Source organism: Syngnathus typhle, linkage group LG12, assembly GCF_033458585.1.
Source record: "Syngnathus typhle isolate RoL2023-S1 ecotype Sweden linkage group LG12, RoL_Styp_1.0, whole genome shotgun sequence".
Classification (NCBI taxonomy): domain Eukaryota; kingdom Metazoa; phylum Chordata; class Actinopteri; order Syngnathiformes; family Syngnathidae; genus Syngnathus; species Syngnathus typhle.
In genome coordinates, this window is record NC_083749.1 from 5,585,721 (window position 1) to 5,608,417 (window position 22,697).

General features: G+C 42.7%; 1 protein-coding gene across 1 annotated transcript; it reads right to left on the reverse strand.

The window, feature by feature from the left end:
* Positions 1 to 1,200: 1,200 nt before the first annotated feature.
* Positions 1,201 to 22,626, reverse strand: sh2d3ca (SH2 domain containing 3Ca). The gene is made up of 12 exons (XM_061294153.1): positions 22,216 to 22,626; positions 7,880 to 8,008; positions 6,122 to 6,271; positions 5,771 to 6,048; positions 5,103 to 5,230; positions 4,660 to 5,026; positions 4,460 to 4,589; positions 4,245 to 4,360; positions 3,924 to 4,095; positions 3,737 to 3,848; positions 3,464 to 3,670; positions 1,201 to 3,025 (listed from the first exon to the last, which is right to left on the reverse strand). The coding sequence occupies exons 1-12, from the start codon at positions 22,294 to 22,296 to the stop codon at positions 2,850 to 2,852; spliced, it is 2,046 nt and encodes a 681-aa protein (XP_061150137.1). The 5' UTR covers positions 22,297 to 22,626; the 3' UTR covers positions 1,201 to 2,849.
* Between the last annotated feature and the right edge of the window lie 71 nt (positions 22,627 to 22,697).

The window sequence follows — 22,697 nt, forward strand, 5'->3', positions numbered from 1 at the left end:
GTGCAGGGCCACATAGATAGATCGACCAGAGGCCTTGCGAGGGCCAGGGGCGCCAGGGGGAGGACATGTGAGGCATCAGGCGGGAAATTGAGAGGAGCCTGATGACAACGTCGGTGGTGGTTTTAGTAATAAAGACGTGATAAGTATCTGTGCTATGTCTTATATTCATATAAGCTTCACGGATATGGGGTGAGTTCTCCAGAAAAGGATGACCCCCCTGAGGCCCTCAACAACTGCTATGGGTGCCACCTTACATTTGTTAAAGTGCCATGAGGTTCATGAACATATGGATCCACTTTCTCTTTTTAGCTAATGAGATAGTCTGCTCAGTTAACTGGGAATCAAACATATTTAATTGAGTACTGTACAGTCATATAAACTAGTTAGTGTTCTATCATTGTTAGCATGTTTTAAATTATTGAAGTTTGTGTTTTTGAAAGGTGAGAGAGTGAGAGAGAGAGATAGAAGCTTTTGGTTTTATTCTGTGCTGCAGCGGTGGGCAACATAGAGCCTGTGGGCCATATATGGCCCGACATGCAGCTCCAAAAATCCATTGTATGCCAAACACATTTGATAATTTGGTTCCCCAAAATTATTCAAGAACTTAATAGAGCAGAAATGGCCTCTGAGAAGGAAAAAATTCCCCAACGCCTTCTGTAGACAGACGTCAAAAGTCACTACCACGGCTGCTCGGGTCACACATGATCACATGACAATGACCAACACAATGGATTAGCAATAAAAGGGGATAGGGGGGGTAGGGGGGTTGAGATTAGGGGATGGCGGTTGGTCCGTTGGCGGTCCCGACTACTTTGCTGGCTGGCTGGCGGGACTGTGAGATCTTGTGTCTGTTTCAATAAGGAACATAAAGAGCTGAAATGAACATGTTCCAAGATATCAAGCAGAGAGAATCCTTTTTAGAGATTACATCCATAACATGTTACGCCTATGGAACTGTATGGGCGGTGGAGACAAAGAGCAGAGCCAATGATGATTTTCCTCTTGTGGCAGATGGCACGGAGGCCCAGTTCCTTCCCATTGTGCTTGTTTCTGTAGTTTCTTTATCGGTTCTACATCATAGATGCCATCAATTACTCAGATTAGACGCAATTCTAAGACTTGGGGGGCTCAAAGATTTTAAAGAAGCAAGAGTGTCAGATGGATGAAACTTGATGTTTGATTCAAATCAAAGGTGCAGTCTATGACACAAGCAATCCTTTTATTTGAAAAAGAGTGAATTGCTATGTAGAATATATAGAAAAAAAACCAAAAGCAACCACAACAAAATTCATCAGACTGTCACCCTAACCCTCTTCCACGCAGTCCTCAAAGCATCACCTTTTCAGTATCCAAAGCAAGAATTAATAAAAATACATAAAAATCATTCTTCCACCATCAGTGTGAGCAGGTGACAAACCGGAATCAGGGTTCAGAAAATACACAACACAGATGCATTACAATTCTGGAGCTTGTTTGAATTAAGGGCGCCTCCTGCTGGGCTATAATGGCTATGACGCACTGTCTCTTTTTTTTTGCATGACCTGTACACCTTGTACCCCACCACTAACGCGTTTCCCACTAAAAAATAACACTCATGTAAAGATCAGATAGAGAATTAATTCATATTGATTGACTAATATCAGACATGAACATTCAGAGTATGTTAAAGAATGCTCATATCGGATTTGGAGGTAGAGAACAACGGGACAGGAGGGAGGGTAAAGTATTTAGTAGAATAAGTGAAATGGGGCTTTGGCTGTTGTCATTATTCTGCTAAGAACATTGGAATGGAAACAGGAGTCCCTCTAGCAACTATTGTTATGAACAAAAGATCCTGAGTATACTGCTTAAAAATTAAGGTAACACAAAATCATCACAAGGTAACTTCACAGATCAATCACACTGGGTGCATCCAAGAAGCATTACCTTTACTGTGATTTGGAGTTTTTTGTTTCACAAGGTTCATTTACAACCTTTATTAATAACTACCAAAAAAAAATGCTAGTGTCCAATGAATGAACATTATAAACCAGAAATCAATTTTGATTGTTTGCATAACTGACTCAAAATGGAGTGAACTACTGAAGGCAGTGTTGCGTTTCCATTTTACATGCACAACATTGAAATAGGAGTTTAGAACATACAGAAAGATTCATCCCATTCATAAAAAATGAATAAATTAAGTGATGGTCCAAATGCGCATCGTGAGTATTTTCATGAATGTTTATGCTGTACGTGGAATACTACAGCAACCTTGCCTCGCTTTTAGCAACATTTAGTAGACAACGTGAGTTTTGAACAATTCTCAAAGCCTCCCTTCTTCATTTAAGATGCATGTATTAATGAGTGGCTGATATATATTTGATGGACCCGCTCCATCTTGAGCTTTTATGGCTCCTTCCCGCTTGTCACGAGGTCCGGCATGCCCTGAATGGATGAAGCTGCTCTAACAAAAAAATAAATAAGGAATGAAGGAATGTTCACATGATTGACATAATTACAAAAAGTCATGTACATTATGATCCAATAAAAATGTCATTCCTACGACAGCGTGAGACAGCAGGGAAGCATCTGTGTGTGCGGAGCAAAGCCAAACTTTGGAGATGGACCCTTGGGGGACATTTGCGCCCTCTTCTGGACATTTTAGGGATAAGTGAGGACGTCCTCAGTGTCACAGTTTACAGTGAGTGTCTGTTGTGTAGTACGTGACATCCGGCTGTACTTTTAGCTGCCTCTCCACTCACAGTGGTCCACCCGCTCTCCTCCGCCTTTTTGGCCATGCAAGACAAGACCACTTTGGAGTGGTAAGTGCAGATCAATGCAAGTTGTCTTTGTTGTGAACATCTTCGCTATAGCTCGCTGTGGCGCACTGGAGGCTCAAGCTTGTGGGAGAGGGCGGTGAGGACCTTGTCGAATTTCTCGTAGCGCTCCAGCTGGCTGCCCTCGGCTCCGCGGCTGCCCCACAGTAGACGCATCTGGAACTCCGTCTGGAAGATTTCGTGGATGTCAGCTTGGACTTGGAATCCTGCAGAGAAGAAGAGAGGAGTTAGTCTGGATTTACAGTGCAGGTCAAATGACATTAAATACAATCATCATCTCTGATGACTGTATCTTATTTTATTTTTTTACAAAAAAAATAAATATTTTGAACCGCTGCAGATGATTGGTTCTGTAATTGCGATGATCGCACGAATATCAGAATATATTAAGTACAAAAAGCAAAAATAGCTTTGAAGCTGAACACTACAAGCACAATCGAATGAAATGAAATGCGAGAGCAATTCCACCAATTCTCAATCTATTTAGTCACCCTGATTAACCAGGGTTAACAGGTTTAATGGCTTAACAATCAATACAGTGAGCGATCAATTCTTAATCATGGCAATAAATACATGCTGTGACTGCTAGAAGGCCACACCAGGGCCATGAGTCCAAACACAGTTCAATGCAGCTGTCTACATACCCTGCAATTTGCTCTCGACGTTGCTCCTATAGATCCCGCCATGATGCGCGACGGTTCGAGCCGCCTCCAGGTGGTGCATGACCACGTCGACGCCCACTTCCGAGCTCTCCCACGGCTCCAGCACCTCCCCGAGAGCCAGGCCTCGCTCCAGCAAAGACAGGACGGGGATGATGTGCGGGAAGGTGGTGCTGGATACGACGCTGCTCTCTAGAGGCAAAGAAAAAAGAAAAATAAATAACCACCGGTGAGGATTTTATTTTACTTGCTGCTTACCTTTGCCGTCATTCAAATTCTTCAGGAAAGGTTTGAGCTTCTTCTCATACAGGATGGCACCTTCTGTATGTCTCTGGCGTAACGTCACCCACGTCTGCTCCAGCCTGGAAATCTGAAGCACAATCTCGTCAAAGAAAAGTACAACACAGAATGAAAGCATGCATGACGGCAACCGTGTTTCTCTTACCTGTGGCAGCTCCAAGGCCCTCATCACGGCGGCGAAGCCAAACATGTTCCCCAAGTTGCTCTTCAGCTCAGCCGCCAACTGGATGGTCTTATGGAGCAGGGCCGCCCGCTCCTCGGTGCTTCCCGTGCAACCCAGCAGGTCCACGGCCGTCATGATAGACATGGTGTAGAACCTGAGTGAAGATGAATTTGACTGAGACTGCTGTTTTGGTTAGCAACAGAGCAGGGATGGATGGATGGATGGATGGATGGATGGATGGATGGATGGATGGATGGATGGATGGATGGATGGATGGATGGATGACAGTAGAAGCCAGCGCACCTCTCCAGTAGGTCAAGTCTTAGCTGGTGTCCGTGAGGTAGTGTGAGTAACTCCAAGCCCGAGGACACGCCCATCATCCTTTGCATGTCCGAGTTGACACCCAGTATTCTGGCAATCTGCTCAAGAGGAGATGGGCCAAAATATTGGATTTCTATGCCGCTTGCCTTCACTCATGTGAAGTTCTGCCCAATTTATGCTGATGTGTATTTACATACCGTGCAGTCCACCAAGGTGATATGCTTTGCCGCCGTCCTCGCATCCACTTCAGCCAGCAGCTCTTTCACTCTCTTCAACACGGACATCTCCAGAGGTTTATTGTCAGCTGGCATTATGCCAGACTCATATCTGGATAGGCACAAGATAAGTATGAATGATGAAAATTGAATTCTTTATTTTTCACAAGTTGGTTTCATACCTGGATGGTCGAAACAAGGAAGCCGTCTCCACCTGAGGAGCGCTGCACATCCCGTCTCCCTCTTCCCTCACACACTCATTCCTCCCCTCCTCCACCCGCAAGCGCTCCACGTAACCCTTGGTGGGAGGTTTAGGTGGTCCGGCCGGGCAAGGTCTGAGGTCGCAGTAGCTCCCCGCCGTTTCGGAAGAGTGTGATTGAAAAGTCGAATGATGGGCGGGAGAGGAGTGCGCCGAGTGAAAGACGGGATGCTCTGGGGGGTTGTTGCCGGAAGACGGGCTGAGCTGAGGGTCGCTGGAACGGCGTGTGACGGGGGAAGGGGGCACCACCGCCAGGACTCGCCCACCTGAGTGGGCTCTTTGTCTGGTGACTGGAGAAAAGACATTTGAATCCAAATCAGTCCTTTCATTGTCTTTAAAGTGCATCTGTGTAACCCAATAACGTACTTGCACAGTATGCAGGAGACATCGGCGTCTCGCGGACAGGCGACAAGGGGCAGCGATACTCTTGGATCTGGTCCATGCTCATCGCGCAGTTCCTCATTGCATCTTTGTGGTGGTGAATGGTGGAAGGGCTACAAACACAGTCGGCACTTATTAAAAATCCCTATGGGTGGATTTACATGTTAACATGGCGGGGGTTAGTGTCACATGACAGGAAGTGGTGTGGTTATAGGAGCTTATTGGTGTTTATACGGGTTCAAGGCTGAGATTTGTAAAGATTGTAAAAATCAAAATTGGTGGTCCACCTAATTTAACACACTTCTGGGGACAAGGTGCTGATGAGGTGAGGGACTGCAGGGATGTGGCAGGTGTACTAGAGCTACACACTTGTGTCTCACACACACGTTATACACACACCAGCTGCATTTGGACGCAGGTTGCGGCTGAGGGTCCGCTGGTGCCTCAACTGGACTCGGGCTGTCTGAGTCACTGATTGCGTGTGTAACAAGAAGCAATAAAATGACATCATGGATAAGAATGTAACAATGGTTCAAATGGGGAGAACATGACTAGGCACATTTTATCGGTAGTAAATTAATAAACGACAAAATCTAAAAAGTTTTGACTCCTAAGATGAATTTATATTTAGAAGACCACTCGACTCAGCTCACCTGTGAGGCATCATCTTCTCCGTGGTGAGTCCGTCCATCATGGTGACGCTCCGCCTCTTGATGTAAGCTCCCCTCTGATTGGACGGCGAGTAGGCGCAGCCGTGCTTGCCGCCGGATAGGGCGAAAGTAGCCTCCAGGTATCGCAACGGCAGAGTCCGGCTCACCGGACAGTAGATGTGGACACCGCTGGACTGAGAGATGGCTTTACGCTGACTTGCGTAGAAACGCACCAGCTCCTGGACCGAGTCGAAGCTTTCCGACTCCAGCACGTACTGCACCTAATATTGACCACCCAGAAGAAACGTGACATTCACTGATCCCATGTTGCCATTTGAAATGAAGAGTGCGCACCTTGGTGTCGCTGGATTTGACCAGGACTTTGCTGATCTTGAAATGCAGCACATCGTTATCCCACCGACAGGTCAGCACGTAGTCACTTGCGTTGATCAGAGAGTCACGCACCAGGAAGTCTCCGTGATGCTGCACCAGAGTCTCGGACACCTAGACACAAAGAACACACACCATTGAAAGAAATATTTTTTTAATTTTATTGATTTCTATCTTATTGTTTTATTTATGTTTCTTATTTTTATTGATTTTTATTTCTGTGAAAGTTAATACAAGTTAATGCAGAAGGAAAATAACACGCTGAATTTATTTTGTACAAGCAAAGTAAGGCAGGGCAAAATCGATCAAATTATGATTTTTTTTATGACCATAAAGCTGGTCCTAAGAAAAGGAATGACATCAGAGCAATCTTATTGGACAAAGTGCTTTGAGCACTGTCATGACATCATCGCTTCTCTAATGCTGATGTCATCTAGTATATTAAATCCAAAGAGGAACTTCACTCAGACATTAATCTGAACAGTCTCTCAGTAAATAAATGGAATCAAATTAAATCACAAAAAAGGTACACTTGTTTTACATCATTTGTCAAAACGTCATGTTTTTAAATCATTTTTTTGACAGTGAAATAATGAGGATCCGGTCCATCAGGATTAATTACAACAAGGCCTTAGGACATTTTTGTGTTGCACAACAACTGGAAAAAGCTGCCAAAATACATCTGCTGCGCTGTGCAAGCTGGCACAGACAAATAAGGTGCCGGCAGCGACTGCTGACTACAAAAAGCTTTTTTTTTTCCAGGAGAAATCTATTGTGTTCAGCATTATTGCGTTAGAAAAAGAAAAACTGTTTTTGAATATAAATGAGGCAGAACAATATATAAAAGTAATCTTTTTGTCATGGTGGGTTAAGGCTTAAGAGCAAACAAAAACAAGACTGTGATTTTTTCTTTCATTTTTTAAAAGACAAATAAAAAAGTGAAATTATGAAGCAGTCATATTGTACAGTAATATTATATATAAATGCCTGACAAGACGTTGAACGGTGAAGCATCCATGTACATACAGAACTCCACCAGCAGAGGGCAGTAGAACCACAGCTAAAAAAAATGTTCCCCCTACATGCAGTTAATGCCACACCATTGATAAAAAAGAAAAACATTGGGGTAGATGTGATCCTGGGTTTGAATCACAATTAAAAACCAGGGGGCGCTGTTGAGCCCACCCCCCACCGAAATTCAATTGCATAGGTGAGCGATGCCTCCAGCTGTCTGCTTGGCACCGAGTCCCGCTTTGTGGACACTTAAGTCAATCCCGCAGAGCAGCCAGTGATGATGGGAGTCATTAATCGGTGTCATCCCGTGTTTGCGCTGCTAAAAAGCCGCTCAAGTGAGCTCTTAAAAAGCACGGCCGTTTCAAACACACATCAACCCACACTTTAATCTTGTTTAATTACCTCTGCCAAGATGCTTTTCATCAGCATGGGTTTCTTTATTGAGCACAATTCTACGTCCACAGTTTGTTATTTAACAAAATAGATTATGAGGCTTTTGTGATGTCATACAAAACCAGGATTGTTTTAAGTCAAGGGTGAGCAAAGTAGGGCATGAGGGCCACAAATGGCCCACTCTATTCTTTGATATAATCCACGTATAAGAGAATTTACATGATCAAGATAACATTTCTTGTATTGGCTATTTAAATTATGATTTCCTAATGAGGACAAGACCAAAAAATGGTTGAATGGAATGTGGATACAAACCTCTCTGGGTATGTGTCCATGGTACCAACCATGGCTCCTGATGTCAGCAGGACTCAGCTTTAGCTCCTCCTCCAGCTCCTTACGTAGCTTCTCGGGAGGAGACTCCAGCAGGTACTTCTCCTTGGAGAACTAGAGGACACAAACAGGAGAAGAAAAAAAAATTGAAGTTACAACTACTTTACTGGTATTGTAAATAGTTCACAATACAGCCTATCAGTGATGGGTACAGAAGTCGGTACTTTTTGGGTCGGTAAAGATAAAACAAAAATAATAAGTGGGTTGAACATCAGCATTAGAGAAGGAAATAATACACGACAACACAAATGCACACAGAGCAACCCAATTGACCCTGACCTGATTACCAAGAGGAAGAAATCATCTTTTATTATTTTGAGGCACTGCGGAGTCCTTCAGTAGCTTTTCAATGACTCAACCCGTACACATGCTACTCTCAGACACAAACAAGAGGATCATGTTTCAGATTTCAAAGCTTTCCACTTGCTGTTTGCTTGCACAAATAAGCCACACTCTAGGGAAATCTGCGCTTGTAATACATGAAAATGAATTCCGCCAAACATTTTCATGCTTATTTACCTTTCAAAGACTCTCTAGCTGCGAAGAAGAAATCATGATAACCAAATAAGTCAAGCTGCTTTTCAGGCATTTTCTGCTCGGTTAGGTGAATGCAGAATGAAAATATGTGCCAAGAGTTGCTATAGTTTGCACCAACATAAAATATTGTACAAGTTTTTTTTATTTATGTGTAATTGGAGAAAGACTGATGAAATAACTGGCCAACACCAGTCATGACATCATCCACTTTCTGCACATTTTTGACATTTTTTTTTACAGAGAAATAAATTAACCTGATGCAAAATAATATTGAGAAACAGAACCACAGCTTGTGTTTATTTCTACTGTTTCCTTCTTCCTCTATCATCACAAGGTCTGTGATAGTGATATGAAGCGACCAGAAGAAGCAAGTGATCGATGCTCTCTTCCCCAGGTCAGTGCAAAATGAAATTATTAACTTCCTTGTTTCTTCACCACCTCCTCTTCCCTCTGGTCCTGGGGGGCAGATGGAAGGATATGGCCTCAGAGACTCACGCTTCCCAGATTAGATTTGAGGTGTGTGTGTGTGTGTGTGTGTGTGTGTGTGTGTGTGCGGAGGCCAATAAGTGAGCGGCAGGGTCAAGTGCACGTTTATTGCTTCAGCTCGTCTCTGTGGAAATCCACAGGAGGCATCGAACAGATTCTCGACAATAGACTTGTGTGTTTGTGTTGTGTGTGTGTTGTGTGTCTATATACGAGAAGTTATGGGGGTAAATTGAAAATTGAGTGGGGCTCCACTTTAGATGGGCTTCATGGATTCGTCAGAGATACTGACAAATTGACAATGGAGTAAAAAAAAAAGTGGGGAAATAAAAGGAGAGAGGAAAAAGTAATATGACAAGAATAAAGACACAGGAGACATCTACTTTAATAACTTATATAACGTGATGGCGGTTCATATTGCTTTTTGATTCCACCAAAATAAAGAAAAGTTCTATACAGTTGGTCAAGCCCAACTCGTTTGTATAAATAAAAATAGTAAATAAATAAATATCAATTGACAAAGTGATTGAACGGACTGAGGCCAAATGAGCACATCACTTAATTGACTGTGCGTGGCTTTGTTTTCAAACTGACACTCATCTAATTTTTTTGTTTTACTTACTAAGCTGTGTTCATTAATTTTTTATTACTGTTGACTCGTGAGTTTAAATGTGTTGAGGGAAAAACATCAATAATACATCACTGGTATTTTTACAGTGAATCGTTTTACTGCATTCTCACATAGCAAAATAATTGTTGGTTTCCATGACAACATACCGTGCAATCTTAGTATAGGCAAGAAGAACCCTATTAGCCTATATGTCTATTATTATCATCCTATGAGAGTTATGTGGCTAGCACAGTAATGATTACCACATCCGCCTTACGCTTGTCTATCTCAAATCACTCCTTCCTATTGAAACGAATGGAAACGCCATTGATGCGTTCCAGCCCATCAAACAGTCAACGCAAACAGAGCATGGCCTTAAGTCAGTTACTCCGACAAGAAACCTTCAATCCATATCCAGTAATGCTAAGTAGGACCACTCTGCAAAATCCCACTGGGGGAAGCATCAAATAGCAAGCAAGCCAACCTATACGAGACACACGCTAGATGAACCCTGAGACAAAACGAAGCAGGGCGCAACAGAGAGTGCAGAGAGCGTTGAAAGTCAGACAGTCGGAACAACAGAACCTCATTAAATGTAGACAGAGAGGCTAACTGGGAGGGGAGAACGGCTAGCCCATTAGCAGCACGGAATTAAGGCAAAGCTGACGCAGGACTATCCAAGTACATTGTGTGTGTCTGTGTGAGTGACTATTGATGGATGGGACTCAATATTTAGTTGAGGGTCCAGACAGGCACTAAGAGCAGGTCATCAAAGATAAGCACTGTTATCGCAAAGGCAGAAGTATATAGTACACACTCGCTATACTGGAAAAGGAAAAGGTGAGTTTGGGAAAACATGACGGGCGAGATGTGCCACTTCATTTACACCTTCACATTATCAATGCTTTAAAGCAGCACTAGGTAACGTCGTTAATACAAATTTGAGGGGGAAAAGTGAAAAACACAAAGTCATGGAACCTCTCAACATCTGCTGGAAGTCTTATGCATTGCTCAGCATGTCAACACAATGAAAGTGGAGCACAAAAAAAAAAAGGCATGTGCTTAAAAGACTGGAGGGCACCTTTCCTGTTTTCAACCCACGGGGCTTGCGGTTGACCCTGTTGTCGTGGTAACGCCTAAAGCAGTGGGGGTGGAAAATGGGGGAAGGCTTTGGGAGTGGATTGGGGAATCCCACCAAAAATGCAGAAGCTGGCCTGTGATCTACTCTTACTTTCACCCATTTTTTTTTTTTTTTTGTAGGAGATACAGACCAGGATTATGGCATTAAGACCATGCAACGTTCCCGTCTCCCATTAAGGGGGGGCTGACTGGGGGTTTGCACGCATGTACGTGTCCAGTATCACTGCTCTCCAGATTCTCATAATCCTTTTGCGCCCTCCAGCTTGACGTGTACTGATACCTTCTGCCTGGTTCACACGGATATAATGGTTTGAAAGTCACATGAGTACTGTAATGATGGCTGGAGAGGTCGGGAAAACCAAAGACGCTTTGACCTCAAAAGTTTGGGATATTGTTAGGCTACCTTTCGATGGGCACAATCTGGTACTTTAGCCAAGTGGTGACTTTGTGCAAGGTAAGCAGAGCTGCGTAGAGTTTGCTTGTGATGTTGTGGTTGACCACATGCATTCATAAATACAAACTATTCTTTCGAGATGAGTTAAGTAACAAAAGAGCAGAAGAAATTGACACAATGTGGCATATGACGAGATAAAATGACCACCATTGAGTTGAAAAGAGCAAACCCACCATTCTAATAATAACAGTGACCTTCTGTTGTACTAGTGTTAAGAATGAACACAAATACACACACACACACATCCAGGCAATAATGTCTCAGGGCAGCTCAGCAGGTAGATGCTGATATATATTTCACATTTCTGCACTAATCTACACAACCTGCAGCGTTGTTGTTGGGCCTTCTGTCAGTGTAATGTGTGCAAATAGACCTCCAGGACTGACTGACAGCTGGTAGAAAAGATGTGACATACACTAACACTCCCGCTGAGGCAGTAGCACATGCAGCCCCATTTTTGTACTGCATGCTCTGCTTTATATTCCATCTCCCCGATGACCCACATCAAGTAGTAGTAGGATTTTGCACAAGAGCAAAAAAAATTCATTCTAAAAGATTTTTTTAAAGTGTTTAAAGACAAACGGTGCAGCAACAAATGTAGAGAAAAAAATTAATAAATAAAGGCTTATATTTTTTAAGCGTCTCCAAATATGACTAATATTACTGCAACTTACAGAGTTAATTGTGAAAATCTTCTTTGTATGTCTTGTTAGTATTATACTGCCCCTTGTGGCCAAGGCGCACATACCAGAAGGAGCAATACAATATGCATTGAATTAAAGCAAACATTTGCGTATTTTTGTTCTTTTATTGAGAGTATGTAACTACGACATACTTTGATAAACTATTATTTTAAAAAAAAAAATATATATATATATATTTTTTTAAAGTTTTTAGAGGACCAAGCATCATGTCATTTCCATTCATTTCAATGGGGAAAGAATATTTGAGATTTTGATACGAGACTGATTTTGCACTAAATTTCGACCAAATCAATCACATGACACCAAATCACATAACACCAAATGTGAGGTCAAGGCAGGATGTTGCGCCGCAGCATTTAGACACATTTGACGAATGTCTTTTTAAAGCTCCCCCTCCAGGTTACAAAAGCAGTCGTACATATTCATTTGTGCACCGGGGAGTGTCGTACATCATCATTACACACTGTTTGAAATATTCAACAAGCTCATTGGCCGCTGCTCCATTGTATCAGCAGCTGTGAAAATAAGCATGTGCTAAGTTGTACTTTACTAAACCAGACCACACATTTGGAAAACTGGACAATCATAGTGTTCATGCTGACACGCTTGCATAAAAATCTGAATCCTTTTGATTTTAAGCAGGATTGTAAATCCAATCCTTACTGGGTCAATTATTAGGGTTCCTATTGATTCTTCTTTTGTTGGTTTGCTCTCAATGAATTACACCATATAATCAATAAAGAAAATTCCAACTAGAATATTGATGTTGTGCCTACAATGCCAGATTTTTAAGATATAAAAATATATGAAACCATTTCTGTTCATAACTGTATTGCACAGATTAGAAAACCTGGCATTTGAACAGGGGTGTGAAGACTTTTTATATATCCACCGCAATCTCAATGGACTTAACATATCAGCGTATCGCACTACCTGACAATATATTTGCATTTTAATTCCAATTCCTCAGTGAATCCATATTTCCTCTTTTGTGCATATGACCATGAAATCAAATCAATCTCAAAGCTTTGATCAACGACGCAAACGACGTTTTGATGACAATACAATTTAACGCGAGTGAGACAGGCGTGTGTCCGCGCGTACCATCACGCCCGAAGATATACGATGACATCACCCGCCCGAAGGCCTCGCTGTCCTCCGTACTGAGTGTATACTTTTATGTATAAATCCCTGAGGCTGACCTTGCTGTCAATCGAATCCAAAGCACATGTACAAAACTGGATACGTGCAAATCTGTACCTGTAAAAAATGTGATGACGACATCTGCAGTCAGCACACACCCAGAATAGAACGCCGTACAAATACTGATTAGTGCTAACACACATTTAATTAGCTGTTTCTGTAGATGAAATCAGATAAAATACACAAGGCTAATCCCAATTCAAATTGATAAATCGGCTAATGACACAGCAGTGTAGCTGATAGTCTGTAGAATGAAACAAAATTAATATGCAGTGTCTTCCACTTTTAAAATTGCATTGATTTTAAAAAAAAAAAAAAAATCAGATGACTCCTTTGCATTCATACTCCTTTGCATTCATACACGTGATGCCACGCCTTCAGATGCTGTTGCTATGGTAACATCGAACACCCCAGCTGGTGCGCAGCCCTAAGGAAGTAATATATGTGACGTACGTGAGAGGGAGAGAGGTTAATGTGCCCCATGTGTGTACTGCTCTGTCATGTGCAATGGTGTGAACTGGTGAGGAAAACGCGGCAGGTTGAGAGGATCATTACGGTATCTCATCCCGTGTACGACCGTGTGTTCCTCGAATTCTGGCACGGCTCGGTCAGCAGTTTGGAGCGGTTCAAGCAACTCAGCAAAACGCCAGATGTGTCCATCCCTCCAATGAGAACTTGGAACGGATTAATGGCATTTCCATTCATTTTAATGGAGGATTATGATTTAATATATGAACGTTTTGATAACGCAGTACAATTTAAGCTCGTACCTTGATAAATAAATAAAATATTGAAAGAAATGGTCCAGTCTCTTATCAGGGCATTTGGGGGAAGTTTACAATACATCAATACATCTTACCACCCTCGCTCATCCTGCTCTATTAATCAATGCTCGGGATAGATTTTGCGGCAATTAGTTTTATCAAGACGCTGACAAAGTGTGACTAATACGATGAACGTCCGGTTTTGCCGCAATTACTCCTTCATTCTCGAGCGCTATGATGTAGTGGGAAGCAGAGCCACAACGGAGTACAACGATTAATTAATCGTTTGCCAAATTAATCGATTGAGTATTTACTTTTTATTTTTACTCCACAACACTGAAACCAAATACCTGTGCTCCATCAAAATAAGTCTCTTGGGGACTCGAATCCAGCATCTTGTCAATTTGGGTTTTTTTGTACGCTTGCTTTGCCTCCTTGCTGTGTAACATGACACTTTACAAGGCACAGGCGGGAACGATAGAGATAAATACATGTAAGGAACTCAGTTGTCTCGTTTTATCTTCTTTAAGCAGCCACGGCAATTTATCACACGTACTTCCTCACTTGATTATTATTTTTTTTTATCTTCTTCACCTTGTATCAATCAAGTCCTCCCTTCCCTTTGTTGTTTTGCCGGTTACCTTCTTGTTGACAGATCATCTCACTCACCGGCCTCCATCTTGCTTTCTTTCGACACATCATATCATTCTCCATCACTTAAAGATCCACTCAGCTGCTGCGTGTGGAAAGGGAGCATCATCTGGTTCCACTAGCAAAACAGACATGATGCATGGAGGAGACTAAAATAAACTACTGTATTTCCTCTAATAGCAGCCAGGGGTATTTCTGTACTTAACAGCAGATGATATCACCTCTGTCTTTGTCATTAGATCATTTTTCTAGATAGTTCATCTGAAGATAGACTTTATGACGTCAGCTACATGCATCCTTTATCAAAATGAGTGAGCAATCTTTCTTCAGTGTAAACAAAATATAGCCATCCATAACCTCAGCCTGACATAAAAAAATACGTTCATTATAGTAGCATTAATATTAATAGCCAAAAGTCCAGCGGCAATGGCAAAACACCCTTGCCATGTCCAGCCTAGTCATCAATTATCTTATTCTATGACACACACACATATGCAGTGACACACACCTGGGGCCTTTGCCACTCACTGTCACGCTCTTCTCTTGGGGATGAGCCATTAATGGCTCATTTGCAGGCTTTTTGGAGGTAAAAGGTCGCCATGTGGACCGACGGATGTTCTGGGGACTCATCAATACTAGCCACTCTAACGTTAAAGCTCACACAGACACACAAAGGTCCAGACAAGCGTGCATGATTTTAACCAAGATGTGCAACCAATCAGAATCGCACTTTCCTCATTGTCATTTGGAGGCAAGGCATTCTAACATTACCATCCATACTAGTACCATTCATCTTGACCTTGACAAGCGTGATGGAAAACTCCCCCAAACCCACAATGCATTTCTTTTCTTTGTTCTTTAATAGAAGAGTACTTAAATGGAGGGTGGATGATAAACAGCAGCAACGAGAAAATAAAATTCCAAGACAAAACAAATCTACAATATCTCATCATGATGTACAATTAAATTCACATGTATGCTTCCATGCTATGCTAACCTCAGCTGCGGTTTTTATTTGCAGCCATGGATGCAAAGAGCATATGGTGACACAGCATCTGATGAATTAATCAATGACTGACAGAGGAGACTTAATCAGCTTTGCTTGTTGGAACTACGCCAAGATGTAAAACACCACCCGTGGATTCTGTCACAACAAACACGAGCGCAGACTTCAAAATTCTCTTTAGGTCTTGCCAAAATCAAAAATCAAGAAGCATGAATTTATGGTGACGAATCTGAGCTGTGCTACTCTGATGTCAACAATAGCTGCTAGCAATAGTTTGTCTAATATCATTATTCAAGGGGAAAGCAAGACCAAGCGATTCAATAGTTGACTAACTCCAAATTTTATGCCTTACATAATTTCCAGCTGCATAACTTTCAATTAAACTCAGAGGGGCTAGCTTTTTTTTTTAGCCGAGGGGGCGGGGCCTCTTAACCCACATCCCCTGGGAGAAACACATCTTGACAGCCAGCCTGGCATCCTAATCCATCAATTGTAGCCTCTCAACATTGAATGATTAGAAGCTAGCAGCACAAATACCTTAAACAAACACATACAGCATCCTTGTACCGTAAATCTCAGACTATAACTTGCGACTTTTTTCACAAATCTTGAACCCGGAATCACGAGTTTTAGCTGGTGCGTCTTATAGTCTGGTGCGCCTTATAGTCCAAGAATTATGGTATATAATTAAGGATTATTAAATTATCATTAGATTCTAAATATAAGAATATAACAGCATTGTATTTGACCATTGCTGTAGCAGTTAGCTTGAGCGGACTGAAATGTACATTCAGGTTTAAAAAACAAAACAAACACTCAAGACAGATGGTTATCTTAATAAAAGACCAATTTGTGTTTACCCAGAATAGTGTCAGCTTATCACACTACCAACGACTTAGGACCTGTTTTAATAAAGTGACAACATAATAGCTGCATCAAGACGGGCCATAACTCTTGTGGCGTGACAGAGAATTGATGATGCAAAGACTCATTTAGATCGAAGGTCATAGCCGGGAAGGTTGTCATAGAGACATTCATCTGGACCAGCACACACACTTGCACACATCTTGCTTAGTCACAATACAAACAATGACCTATCGGCTGGCCTTGGAACTTGACACGCACGCACCTCACGCGCACAGGGGAGGAGAGATGATGTTGATTATGATGGCGAGTGAAGAGGGAATAGCAAAGAAGTGAAAAGAAGCAGGGTGCATGATGGGGAAACAAAAAAAATCACGAGTAGCTTGAACCCACAAGGACCCTTAGATGCATATCAATTAGTTTTATCACCGCCGCGCACGCGAGCAGAAAAAGAAGCACGCCCTTTATACGCCACGCCATTGGTCGCCGGTGATGTCATCGCGATTGTGGAGCTGGAGAAGCGAGCGTTGCTATTGGCTGGCCAAGTACACAGCGTGAGAGCTCCGCTGAGGTATCACCTCCATTCATGTGTGTATGTGTGTGACCACGCCCGACTGAGGCACACAGCTATCAGGGTCTTGTCCATCATTTTGTGACCTGCTGGGACGCTCACTAATGGACGTGCTCGGAGACACGCACACGCAAGGAACACAAGCTGAAGAAGAGGGGGTGGGAGAAATGGGTGTTGTCTCCGAGTTGTTACCGGGCGGTTGTCATGGTAATGCAGATGGAGCTGGGACTCTCACTTGCCATAAACCACACACACACACAAACACACGTGTGTATTGATGTAAGCACACTTTCTGAGAAGCAGCCCTGCCCTCGTGACAGCTTCTAAGCAGGCATGAAGGGAGACGCAGGGCAAGAAAGTGATTTTTGTCGAAGGTGTGAGCGTAAACATTCCCGCGAGAGACACTCGACACGTTCCGCAAAGAGACGCTCATGGGAAATTACCCCGTGATGCGCGGTTGTTCATTCTCTTGCCTCCGTATGCTTTGCGCTCCCCTTCCACCCACTCCTTTGCCCCTACCTCGGCTTTTTTTAGAGCATGATGTCACTTACTGGATGGTAATTGTCAGCCTGGCTGCTGGGACGTCTTCTAAGATTTTACACGTGAACACAAGATGCTTGCAAACTTTTTCCATCCTAGCTGGAGGGGAAAATAACCATATTCCGTTCATAATATGGAATCCACCTCCACAGTGGCACAGCTAGAGAAAGGGGGGCCCAGGGGCACTGGCACCCCCTTTTATTATTTGCGTTTGTAATCTTTTGTTTTGTTTTGCAGAGATCCTAAGTTTGTTTGATCCCAACCAAGGATGCCTCTGCACCCCATCAATAGTTCCAGAACCAAACAAATGACTACTATGGATGTCATATGTATTTTGCCTTCTTCTGTCTGTGTGTGTGTTCTTCCAAACTGTAATCTATACCACGAGTAATTTGTTGACATTGATTTGATGCAAATGAAATTTTCTGGCCTTTTCACATCCATTGAGCTGACCATCCAAATGAAATTGTTCGCAGAAGCCTTCAAATGTAAGCATTGCTGCGTGTAGGAGTGAACGCGTGCAATGATGCGTGTGCGGGTTATGCGAGTGTGTTCTTCAAAGAAAGCGTATAAAACAAGTGTGCCATTCTCAGCTGCTCCCTGCAAATCACACCGAGACGCTTTAACAGCCTCCGGTCTGTTCATTGAGTAAAATGATGCGTTTAAATCTCCCCAGTGGTCGGAGGCCTTTTTCAAAACACACTTCAGCCACTGGGACTCATCAAGACATTTATAAAACATGAGAAAGCAGAAGCATTAATGCAATGTAAATATTTCGTCAATGTGAAGTTGAAAGCTCTTGTCTATTGTTGCATTGCGGGAAACTTCAAGCTGCAGCCGTCTGAGGTCGAATATGAAGGAAGCAAACAATTGCTCACCTTCTGCTCCGTATCGCATCACTATGCCACGCGCTCCTTGTCAGCTGTGGCTTTCCAAACATAAGCTACGTCTGTGTGCAGAGAATGAGCGGAGCGGTGTTCACACCCACAACGGCGCAGTCCTAAAAACTCTTGAAGCTAAAATGTTTTTTTTTTTTTTAAATAGGTGCTTCATAAAGTCAAATATAAAAAATTCTGTCAGTTCCCAACTGCCCAAACGTAAAAGCGAGAAAAGATGAGCAAGTTAATAAGCAAAAAGGAGAAACGGCACTAATGGTTGATGCAGCCAACCTTCACTCTCTATTAAGCTAAATCCATCAAGAGCTTGTTAACATTGTGTGAGCATCTGCAGATCCATTCTATCCCGTAAAATAAAGTCCATATTTCTAATTAGTTTCACCATTCAAAACCGCGAGGCCTCAATTTTGTTCGTTTTACTCAGCAATTCCATTACGCAACTTTCGATCACCATCTCCAATGCTGATAGGGCCGAATATTTAACTGGCAGGCAGCTCCTCTTTGGAATAATCCCTTTTTCCTGAAGCAGAGTTTTTTTTTTTGTGTTGTTATTCTAATGTGAAGCTTTCCTCAATCATGTTAGAGAGGAGCAGCGGTGATAACAGGAGGCGCTGAGGTGGAGAGCACGGTAATCTTGGCCTGGAGCTCAAAAATCACAACACTACTGGGAAACCATCGAGTATGAATAAGACCACTTCAAACCAGAGTAAATAGTTCCAATGATAACATCTTCCAGTTCATCATCATCAGAATAAAGCAGATGTGAAAAGTCAAAAGTATTTTATTTCCGCTCAAAGAATTGAGCTTATTTTTATCAACATCAAGGTCAGACAAACTGAAATGATCAGAGATTTGATGAAGGTGTTCAAGTCCATCCTTCACTCTCAATCACAAATAACGATTTGCTGTCTGTTTTGCTGCAACCGTGTGCCACTAACATCCGCAAGTTTCATCGACCCGACGGCGGAACCGCACTTTACAAACAAACCAGAACTGATGAGCAAAAAAATCCTACATTTACTCCATTACTTTTTATCTCAAGTAACTTTTTTGTTAATTCATCAATCCCATCTACTCGTTCAGTGCGCTTCATACATCCCGACTTTGATCTCGCGCCGGGAATCCAAAACAAGGCGAGGCTTCTCGTATCAAAGTCTCCAAACTACAGAATGAATTATCAATTAAACAGACTTGAACAAATCCCACTCTTCAACCGATTGCCCAAACCTGCCTGTACGGTTGAAACAGACAAAACAAAAATATGCAGCTGACAGACAAGTCCCACGCCTAATTAATGCCAAAAACATGGCCGTGCACTAATGAGGATACACCCACACATAAATATACACGCAGCTGCCCGGCCATCACACTATGAAGCCTCCAGGGTGTGACAGGCCAGCACGCCAAAAGAGGATTTATGGCGAAAAGCTTTTTAGGGAGGAGGGCGAGAAGGAGAGACTGATAAGAGGAGAGGATTACATGGTGAATATTTCAATGCTAAAACATACCAGTTGGTTCCAGCTCTTCCTTGGCCCAACGCACACACAATGGCAAGAGTGTATCATCTGACTGACAAGACCATTGCGGGTTAACCTGCTGTGACTGAGTCGGCCATAACTAACCTCCTTGCTTTTGTCAAAGATTTACAGAACATGCGCCCGGGAGTCTTTTACGACTCTCAATCCAACAAACTAATACTAGATGTTTAGAAGGCTATAAAGTTGTGATGGAAAAACGAAGCTTCACAAAGCAGTTGTTGTATTTTTGGACTCTTCTCTGTTCGCTCTTAGAGTGCCATATGCAGAAGTAAAAAAAAAGAAAAAGTACAACTAGGTCATGAAGCAAATTCGAAGCTTCATTTGCCCACCAATAAAATAAAGGGAAAATGATGAGCTACTCTTCCAGCATACAAAAGGAGATATTGTCATATTGTATGTCAAAAACAATGGCATGAGATAATGACTGCTCTCTCATGTGGCGTATCCAGGCAGCGATGTGGCTGGCAGGCACCGAGGTGCCATGTTGAGAGCTGTGTGAACGGTACACGTCCACTCGGGCACAGGAATGCTAAAGGACAGAGTGACCGGCTGCTGGCTTGGGCACTATGGCTGCCACATGCTGCTCAGGTCAGCGGGGAATGAGGCCACAGCCTTGGAGGCGAAGGGAGAAGGAGGAGGGAAAGTGGCTGGCGGCGAGAAGAAGAAAGATTAACTTGAAAAACAATCAAAATGGAAGGGAGAGCTAGCTAACCATGCATGTGTGTGTGTGCGTGTGTGTGCATGTGTGTGTTTGTGTGAGTGATGAAGAGGGGGGATGTTACTGTCACTGTCAGAGTCCAGGGGGTAGTTACATTGTCCCAGTTACAAAGATGCGCTGGAAGCACTGGGTAGAATGCATACACAATGGCAGAGCAGCATGACTGTGTGTGTGTGTGTGTGTGTGTGTGTACACACAGCAAGAATAGTGCAGTCTAGACCAGGGGATCAAATGTAATCTCTCTCCACTGATACAGCTGATGAGCCGGGGGCACAGCACAACATCAGTTATTATGGATTTATCCCTTATTTGTCATGCCATCAAGGATTATTTGAGAATAGAAAAATTATATTGCTATCTCAAAACTTTGGCTGGCACCCAGTTTGTGCAAAGACTGAAACAAATATGGCCACTGATGTCATGTAGAACTTTATAACACTCTTCAGTGTTGGAAAACAAATGGATGAGACATCAATGGGACTATGGATGAGTTGAAAAAGTAACAATTAACACCCCCCCCCCCAAACCAGTATTGTGCTTGACAAGCTATCTATAATGAGAATGGATTGAGGGAGTCAATATTGGGCCAGATAAAATGCGAGTGTTTGAAAACAATCCCATGTTGCATAGAATTAAGCAATTATTTGCTCACAATAGAAACGCTGCCACTTAACTCGTAAAGGTTTCGCTAACTAATTAATTCGACCTCTGTTACGCACGAACCCGACGCCGCTTTGATTAAAAATAACTTAAACGACTCTGAGCTTAAACGTTCCCATCTGAAGCTGAACAAGATGTAAACAAAAGCGATGGTGATGACAATAATTTCTTTGACTGTGTTTTTTCAAGAATATTTTTGTGAGATAAAAACTTCATCTTGATTTGTTACATCTAATTAAATGGGGCAATGTCAATCAGAATGTTCGGAACTCTTTTTTCCCCCCATGCTTGCTCATATTTGCCTTTAACTGTAAACTAGTTGAGACTGAATCAATAATGCCTCCATTTTGCTTCAATCAGTTCCATTTGATTGAATTCTGAACAATCTGATGATTACAATACTCATCTTTAATTGAAACACATTTGCATAATATCCAAAAATACATTGCACCTCATTAGATGGTCATAGCCAGTGACACAACAAAGTCGGCCGAACAGTCGCAAAAATAACTTTCTGCATACATTTTGTTCAAACAACTCCAAGATAGATTTTAGTTCTCCAAAAGCCAAATGTTCTCATCCATCCAAGCGCATCAGAAATTCAATACAGGCTTTTACTGTGACCAATATATGTTCAGCAAAATAAATCATCCGGTCCCGTGTATATGCTCACATATTGAGTTTCAAACTGAGCTGGAATTAGATCAAGTAAAGATGATCCTGTAGACCTCAACATACTTTCACTCCAATGCACTAAAAGTAGAAAATGCCACTTCCTGTCTCTTCGCGGAGGTTTTGACAGCCCGGGTACTACTTCTATGATGTCACCGGTGAGCCAGCTTGCATGAAGGTTGATGCAACCGGCTCACATGTGCATCAAGAGGAACCGCATTAGAAGACATGGCATGCAATATACACTAACCTGCACCTGCATGAAAGATCCCCGGTAGAAGCAGCATGCTGCAGCTGACAGGGCGCTCCACAGACTGCACCTTTCCGTCATGGTGGGCTCACACCTTTCGTCCTCTTGTCTTTTTATTGCCTCTATCTCTTCACCCCCACCCGGGATGTCCGATGTAAGCCTACGAGCCCCTGGGCTAAGCCTGTCCCACCCTTGCCTATCCTAAAAGCCCCTCCACATATTCATCCCCCTGATTAAAAATAAAAAGAACTAAAAAAATTGTCAAAGCTACAGCTTGTTAGCAGCTAAGCAGACCATCTCGAGGAGAAAGCTGCAAACGGGAGAAAAGTGATACCACAGCTCAAGACATCACGCCGGCTGCTGTTCTTGCGCCTCTCACCGCACTTGCTGCACTTCACTCGGCTGCTAGGGATTACCTCATTGCTTGCTTGTGAAAGGCGTGTGGGTGGGGGGAGGGTGAACCACAGGGAGGGGGAGAGAGT

What these genes read in the sequence shown, in the direction of transcription:
- sh2d3ca (XM_061294153.1), bottom strand. Translation starts at nt 22,296, where the DNA reads ATGACGGAAAGGTGCAGTCTGTGGAGCGCCCTGTCAGCTGCAGCATGC. An exon ending in AGACTTGACCTACTGGAGAG is followed by an intron (nt 4,096 to 4,244) that starts GTGCGCTGGCTT and finishes ATCTTCACTCAG; the next exon opens with GTTCTACACCATGTCTATCA. An exon ending in CGTCGAGAGCAAATTGCAGG is followed by an intron (nt 3,026 to 3,463) that starts GTATGTAGACAG and finishes TCTTCTCTGCAG; the next exon opens with GATTCCAAGTCCAAGCTGAC.